The sequence below is a fragment of the Brassica napus genome, chromosome A2, assembly GCF_020379485.1.
Source record: "Brassica napus cultivar Da-Ae chromosome A2, Da-Ae, whole genome shotgun sequence".
NCBI classification, from domain to species: Eukaryota; Viridiplantae; Streptophyta; class Magnoliopsida; order Brassicales; family Brassicaceae; genus Brassica; species Brassica napus.
Window position 1 is genome coordinate 25274467 of NC_063435.1, and position 8347 is coordinate 25282813.

Below are 8347 nucleotides of genomic sequence, written 5' to 3' on the forward strand. Positions count from 1 at the left end.
CCGGAGTATTTAAAAACTACAAGGAAATCAAAACGGTTTGGTTAGTATCAACCGGTCGGTTTGAGTAAATAAAACTGAGTTTATTAGAGAAAAAAACGTACGTACCCAATTGGTCGCCGACTTTGAAAGATTGATCGGACGCCCAAGAATCGAAGTCAACGGATTTTCCCAGCCTTGGCTCCCGCCCATCACATGTTGTGCTGCTAACGTTGTCTTAACCGCCATTAAACCGGCAAAAACCAGGATAGCAATAACTGCTTGCATTTTCTTTGGTTTTAGTGAATTGAACCCGGTTTAGCAATACTTGACTTAAGCTTTTTGCTAGCCAGTTCATATATATAGAGGGCAATGCATGAACTTGGTTGCTTAAGAGATAAAACTTGGGAAGGAAAGAAACAAAACAAGCTTGGAGTTGAATCAAAGCTAAGATCTTTGGTAGTTGTCAAATCTTTAAATTAGTATTGTGCTTTGTTTTTTTATTTTAATTCCGGTATAATTTTATGTGTATCTATCTATACTATTATTTGCAAAGTAAATTTTCGGAAACTAGCTCTCCCGTTAAAAGTTGGTTAAAATTGTTTATACCCTTAATGTATAAAATGTATAAATAAATTAAAAAATAAAAACAAAATTTTAATTTATTTGATTATATAATTGATTAAAATTAATAATAGTAAGAATTATCCAAAATCTGAAAATATAATTTAGAAAAGAGATAATTTCTATATATATTGTATTGTTATCTGAAAAAGTCTTTTAGTGAAAAGGTAAAAACATAATTATATAACTAAATATTAATCAAATAAAATTCTTAATTATATAATTAAAAATAGAATATTGAATTATCTAAAATCTAAAAATATAATTAAAAATATAATTTTGATATATATATATATTATATTGTTATTTGAAAAAGTATTTAAGTAAAAATTTTAAAAAACATAAATTATATAGTTAAAAATAGAATACTGTGTTATTTTAAGATTTATTTTAGTATAATGAATATCGTGTACAAATAACTTTTCAAAAATTTATGAAAATGTTTAAGTCCGCATCGCGGACAAAACACCTAGTGTTCAAGTATAACGTTTGCATCAGAATTGCCAGATAAGTTAAGAAGCCAACAGCCTGCATACAAGCAAGATTTAAAACTACCCGGTTTAGAAATAGAACTTTCTATCAACTTTGTTGGAGAAAATCATCTTTTGTTTTTTTTATGTTTGTGATGTTACATTGTAAAGAAAGAATGCACCATTGAAAGATTCATGAAAGCTACCAAAGTAATAAATTATCAAAACACCATAACATTTCATATTGTTTTTTACTTCAACTCTCGGATTCATTTTCGTCTCATCACAGCAAGTGAAGTATTCTGTAAAAATCATCAGAGCTTTTACTCTGATATCTCTTTCTCATCTTTTCATATACAAAACGTTATATTATTATTCTCTACATCTCATTTCACAGTATCAACCGCAGTTTCAGAGCTCATCTTCTTCCTCCTCTCCATGAAACTTCCACCACATGAAGAGAAACTAGGAAGACATCGATGATGCTGCCTGTTGGACTTCTTCTGTTCCTTCACACCAGCGTCTTCAATGGCGGCCTTGCTGAACTCGCCTGAGTTTGCAACTGAGAGGTAAGGAGAGCTTAGAGCTGATGACGCTCCTGAGCTTTCCTCTGGTCGTTCTCTAATACTATCTCTGAAAAGCTCACCAAGCTTCTTCCTCCTCGGTCTTGGCGCTGGAGAAGAGCCACGAGAAGACTTCTTGTCTTGGAATCTAAGGCTTTGGATACGAGGAGGCCTGTCCGAGAAGCTGCACTTTGGAGTGTTTCCACGCGATGGAGTGAAATCTGAGTATACAAACCGACAAATATGAATCTCGAACAATACAAAACTAACGTTAAATTATCCAACAAGAAACTAAAAATAAAAAGATCCTAGTTCTTACCGCCATTAACGCTGTGGAAATCATCGTCGGAGTCAGATTGGAGCCATTGTTGCGTATCGAAGAAGGTTTCATCTTTACTTCCTGTGGAACAAAATTAACAGATACATTTCAAAACTTTAGAACAAGAATGTAATAAGTGTGATGCATATATAGGTAACTTTAGAACTTTGATCAAAAAAAGAGCGGTAACTTTAGAACAAGAACGTAAACTACAAAGTCTATTCCTTAAAAACAGACGAGATGTGAATATTAGTAAATAACAAAGCAATGCCTTAAAAAGATTTAATTTTTAAAAACTAAGATGAAACTACTAAAATAGGCAACCTTATAAATCTTTGACCACAAAAAAAAAGCAACTTTATAAATCATAATTCACCAACATAGCTCTCTGTCTTTTTCAAAATTACTGTTGTGATTAAAAAAAATCTATTATCACGGGAAAGTCATTGATTTTGACATAATTATCCTTTAATGACATTAAATCTATATATGAAAAAAATCAAATATCTTAGATATGATCTTATCAGATAAGAACGAATCATATGAATAACCTAAAAGTCTCTCTCTCTATGTTGACAAAATCATATTGATCTTGAAAACCATTAATTAAAAATATGAAATAATGGAAAAATAATTTCAGATGCTGTTAAACCACCACATGCCAATGAACATAAAACATCAATAATTTTGATCGGACAATAACAGAAATTTAACCATCAGACAAAGACCAATCATCGAGAAAGCTGAAACACTAATAAACAAAAAAAAATCAGGACATGAATTAATAAAAAAAGAGAGGTTTTTGAAATAAATACCGAAGCTTTTCTTAGAAGAAGAAAACGACCACCGTGATTTGACAGCCGGAGAAGTCACCGGAGGAATCGATGTTGTACTCTTTCTCGGCGATTCTGAAAAATTGAATTAAACGAATATATAATCAATATTTTTTTAATATAATATATAACATGAGAAACCCCACATCACAGTCAGATTCAGTATCATCATGAACCAATCATATTCGACTTTTTAACTCGGAAAAAAATATCTGAAGATTAAAATTAAATACAGAGACAATGATCTCTCTCTCGATTGTAAGAAAATTACCGAAGGTTTTCTTGGTAGAAGGAGACGAATTAGATACGATCGAGACGACCGCGTCGTTTTTCTCCACTGAACTAATATCCTTCGTGGGAGATTCTGGTGTTACCATATTGTCTGTTCTAAACGGAGACTTGTTAAGCGACGACGAAGACGAACCCATTCACCGGCGTCGACTTTTAGATAAATTTTTTTAAAAAACTTTATAGGAAGTGGAGAAACTTTCTCGAGGAATTATGTTTTAGTTTTGTTAAATAGTGGTAGAGAGACGGACTTTATGATATGATTCTATTTTCTTTTATTAGGAGAAGGCGAAGTGGGGGTCCCACACGTACACGGTGCCCACTCAGTAAAGAGCAAACGGTGTCGTTCGCGTGGGTGACTTTTGGGAATTGACGTGGCATTTTATGTAAATCGGTGATTGGTGATTACGTATTTTCTAGATTAGGAAACAATATAATTCTGAATTTATCACTTTATTATTTAATTTATTATGCAAACTGGCTTGTTGATAGATTCAGTTGGCATTAAGTGATCATCATGACCGAATCTAGGTGAATTTTCGTTTTCAAATTGTTTTAAATAGTATAAATAGACATACAATACCAATTTTGTTTTAAAATCATTTATATATCTATAGAGAAATGATTATTCGCATTTGAACTCACACGTTAGAAATTAGAATAGTTAATATCATTTATACTCTTAGTGAATAAAATATATGAATCAGCCACAAAATAAAAGTGAAATTAATATTTTATTAGATAAATGATTAAAAGTAATAACAATAAGAATTATCTAAAATCTTAGAATTTGAGAATTATCCAAAATCCAAAAAAATTATTTTAAAATAAAAAGATAACTACTATATATTGTGTTATTATCTACAAAATATCTTTTAATAAAAAGATAAAAAATTAATACATAAGAATTTTTAAATGAAAACATAAATATTAACTTATCTTATAGGTTTTAATTAATAATGCACGTATTAATAAGTAATTATAAAATATACATGCACGCATGCGCGGACGGAACACCCAGTTAACTAAGAATTAGAAACTTAATAAATTACGTCATGTATTATCATTAGAATGATTTTTATTAAATTAAGTAATAAATTAAGTAGTAATCTACGAAATAATATTATTTTTCTTTAAATAAAAACTACAAAATTTGATAACAATACGTGAATCTTTTGCCATTTTAAATTTTATTATACTAAAACACATCAATTTTGGATTTTTTCATCCCTGAAGTCTCAACGCTTCCGGTTTGGGCCAATTTTAAAAATATACATGATTGTTGCTTCTCAAGACTAGGAATAAGTCGTAGAATTCCAATTTTGTTTTAAAATCATTTATATAATTATACTAAAATTTTAAAGTGATTTTTGGCATTCGAGCTCTCACATTAAAAGTTAGACTGGTTAATATTGCTTGTACCCTTAATGAATCTAATATATAGATTAGCCAAAAAACAAAAACGAATTTAAATTTATTTGATTAGATATGTTATTAAAACTAATAACAATAAGAATTCATCTAAAAAATTTAGAATTATCTAGAATCTAAAAATATATATTAAAATATAAAAATAATTTATATATATATATATATTGTGTTGTTATCTGAAAACATCTTTTAATAAAAATATAAAAAAATATAATACATAAGAATTTTTAAATGAAAATACAAATAGTAACTTATCTTATTTTTAATTAATAATGCATATATTAATAAGTAACTATAAAATGCACATGGTCGTATGTGCGGGCGGAACACCTAGTTAGCTAAGAAACTTAATAAGCTATGTCATGTATTATCATTAGAATGATTTTCATTAAATTAAGTAATAAATTAATTAGTAATCTACGAAATAATATTATTTTTTCTTTTAATAAAAACTACAGAATTATTTAATGTGGTTAAATACATATAGCGATTAATAATTTTGAATAATAAATATTTGATAACAATTTGTGAATCTTTTACCATTTTAAATTTTATTATACTAAAACAAATTAAATATATAATAAATTTTGGATTTTTTATCCATGAAGTCTCAACACTTCCGGTTTGGGCCAATTTGAAAAATATACATGATTGTTGTTTCTCAAGACTAGGAATAAGTCATGTTGTCTCAGGACTTGGATAACCTATTCTTACACATAAATATCGACTTGATCCTATCAGTATGGGCAAAGCAAAGGTTTCAGTTGAGATGAAGCTTGATAAAGACTTCCCGGAACTTATTGCACTGGATGATAAACAAGGTAACATTTCATTGTTAATGTTGAATGCATATGGATTCCATCTATATGAGTGAGAGGTGTGGAAAACTCGGACACAAAACGAAGAGGTGTCTTCTACATTCTACGACTGCTCAGGTTCCAACCTCTTCATCATAACTATTCTGAGGTCCCGTAGTAAATATTGATATTGGCCTACAACAATAGGATAACACTAGCTCATCATCTCAGATTCCTACTAAAGAGATAGAAGGTTTCCAGTCCGCACTTGAAACCATTCATGCATCGCCACCTATTTCGGTTCCATCACATACTACTATGGACCACCTTGTTGCTGGAAGCCCACTGATTACAACGAGTTTCTTCTTCACCCACTCAACAAGAGAACCTTGCTGCAACACTTTGCCCAACTAACACTTTATCAATATTAGTAGATCCACAATCACTCCCATTACTACACCTTGAAGTTCGCGAAACTTTAGTTGTTGATCCCTTAACCACAACACCTGACACTTGTGCTTTTGAAATTCTCTCTCGTTTCACATTGTTAGGAGAGGTGAATGAAGCTGGGATCGAATCATCTAACTCGTGAAGTGGGAGGGAGACAAAGTCTCCAACCAAATACCAAAACATGGATTGGAAGACAGTTCGAAGAAGAGGAAAGTGTGATCGTCGCGGCCGTGATCATTGTATTGTTGGTTTCTCTAGTCTCTTTCTTTTTTGTTTTATAGGATGAAATTCAATCATTCATGTGGAAATTTTTATCCAACTATAAGACCATCGTGTTACCTTGATAGTTAGTTTATGTTTTAATTGAAAGTCTTAGTCAAAAAAAAATTGGATTTTTTCTTATAGTTAAAAAAAAAAGAGATCTAATGGATTGGAGGAATAAGAGTCAAATTCGAAAACCTAACTCAGTGCAGTAGTTTCGAAGATGGATCTATATTGAAGCCCTAACTTGCTTTCTCATGATATTCAATATTGGCTGCAGCTCAAAGTGAAATTTTATGATGACAAGAGACAAAAATTGACGTTGGGGATATCTCAAATTTCCTTATTTTAATAAGATTACTAATAAATATATTTAGTTTTAATAAAGTAAATTAGGAAATTAAATTATTATTCAGATTATTAATTGAGAATTTCTTTGGTAAGAACTGTATTTAAATCAAATTCTAAAAGGGTATTTTTGGGATTATTAAATTATTTAATTGATTAAGATTAATAAGTTATGTGAGTAATAACAAATTTGATAGATTGCTCTAGTTATTTCTTATAAATCATAGGTTAGTCTAGGTAATTTTCTCTATTTTGAATATTTAATGATAAACTAGGTTAAGACCCACGGCTTGCGAGGGAGTGATGAATATTATATTTAAAAATTATTTTACGTATTATATTTTTTTTACATATGATGAAATAATAAATACTAAGTGTTTTGCCCGCACATGCGGGCATAATCATCTTACGAATACTTATTATTTTATGTCTTATTAATCCAAAAATCGGCATAATAAAACTCTAATTGATGAACATGTTGAAGGAAAAAAATTATGATGAATTCTTTGTTCCTCAAAATTTATACCAGTTATGTTGAAATTTTAGTCAAATTATTCAAAGGTAAATCCCATTTTTTCTTCTAAATTATTTATGGAGGAATGAATTTATAAGAATAGATTTTCCTATGCAATTTTGATAAGGAACAAATAGAACAAAAATTCATTTTTTTTTTCAATTCCTCAAATGAAATTTTATTTTCTTATTTTGTTCATTTTTTTATTCTTCTAGTGGCCACCAACTGAAGCTATAGTGTTTTACGGATTAAACTTAAACTAGTCTAAGGTAAAAGCAAGAAAATTTGTTTTGAACTCAATCACAAGTTAAGTTATTATTTATGATTTTAAATATTTAAATCAAACATCAAATTATTTATATATGTAAAAAAACGTTTATCAAACTATGTACTTATTATTGTGTTAAAAGTTTTAAAACACTCAAATATTAGAAATAGATTAGAAAATATCTTTATATAATTATTTTTGTTTGACTAATATTTAATTATAAATTTTTTATATCTTAATTTTTTAACTTTATAATAAAAATATTGTTTTCAGATGGAGAAATTTTACTTATACAATTTTCTTGATACCACTTTTCACTTATACCACCACTCAAAGGACATTTCCATAAATACCACATTCATTAATGTGTAAAAGACTAAACTAACCTTACTTTATCTTCAATCTATCGTCTCCTTCTTTTCTACCGTCGTGATCCTTCTTCTCTCTCCGTTTGGATCCACCGTCTCTCTCCGTCGGATCCACCGTCCTTCTTTTCGAGATCCATCGTCTCTCTCCCCGTTGAGATCCTTCTTCTCTCTTCGTTGAGATCTGTCGTCATCTCCGTCGAGATCCGTCGTCGTCTCCGTTGAGTTCCATCGTCACTCTCTCTCACGTATCTGGTAATAAGCAATTACGAGAATCACGATTCAAAACCTCAAAGATGTTGGCTCCTCTCCACGATTCACACTGGTATGTTTCTAATTTTTGTATTTTTTTTTGTTCGATTCAAGTAATATTTTGGATTTGTTCTTTCTGTTATAAAAAAAAGTCAACGAAGGTTGGTTTACAACAGGTCGATCTAAGAGAAAGAGTTTCGATAGTGAACATTGAGTTTTCAAAAAATTATAAACCTTTATAAATCTGGGTTCAAGTAATTTTAGGATTTTCTTTCCTCTGTTATTCAAAAAACAAATAAGATTGATTTAGACTTGTCATTTGAATAGTTCTGGTTAGGAGAAATATTTTCGGATAGTGAACATTGTATTTTAAAGAATTAGAACCTCTTATAAATCTGGGTTTTAAGATATTGTTGATAGTACAACTCCATGCTTTACAAAGTTTTATAAAGAAGTTTGTAAACAAGAGTTGATCATATATGTCTATAAAAAACATATAAATGTGTGAATTTGAGAAGTCTTGTCTTTTATTATCCTATATTCTTTGTAAGACTGTTACCAAAATACATGAACATTATGCTTGGATAA

General features: G+C 29.7%; 1 protein-coding gene across 1 annotated transcript; it reads right to left on the reverse strand.

The window, feature by feature from the left end:
* Nucleotides 1-1260: 1260 nt before the first annotated feature.
* BNAA02G28700D (uncharacterized protein At3g27210) lies at nucleotides 1261-3327 on the reverse strand. Its single transcript, XM_013842665.2, has 4 exons — nucleotides 3057-3327; nucleotides 2768-2860; nucleotides 1953-2033; nucleotides 1261-1854 (listed from the first exon to the last, which is right to left on the reverse strand). The coding sequence occupies exons 1-4, from the start codon at nucleotides 3211-3213 to the stop codon at nucleotides 1457-1459; spliced, it is 729 nt and encodes a 242-aa protein (XP_013698119.1). The 5' UTR covers nucleotides 3214-3327; the 3' UTR covers nucleotides 1261-1456.
* Between the last annotated feature and the right edge of the window lie 5020 nt (nucleotides 3328-8347).

Coding starts and splice junctions, on each gene's coding strand:
- BNAA02G28700D (XM_013842665.2), bottom strand. CDS start 3,213: ATGGGTTCGTCTTCGTCGTCGCTTAACAAGTCTCCGTTTAGAACAGAC. Junction 2,861..3,056: donor TTCTACCAAGAAAACCTTCG/GTAATTTTCTTA, acceptor TCAATTTTTCAG/AATCGCCGAGAAAGAGTACA. Junction 1,855..1,952: donor TTTCCACAGCGTTAATGGCG/GTAAGAACTAGG, acceptor TTGTATACTCAG/ATTTCACTCCATCGCGTGGA.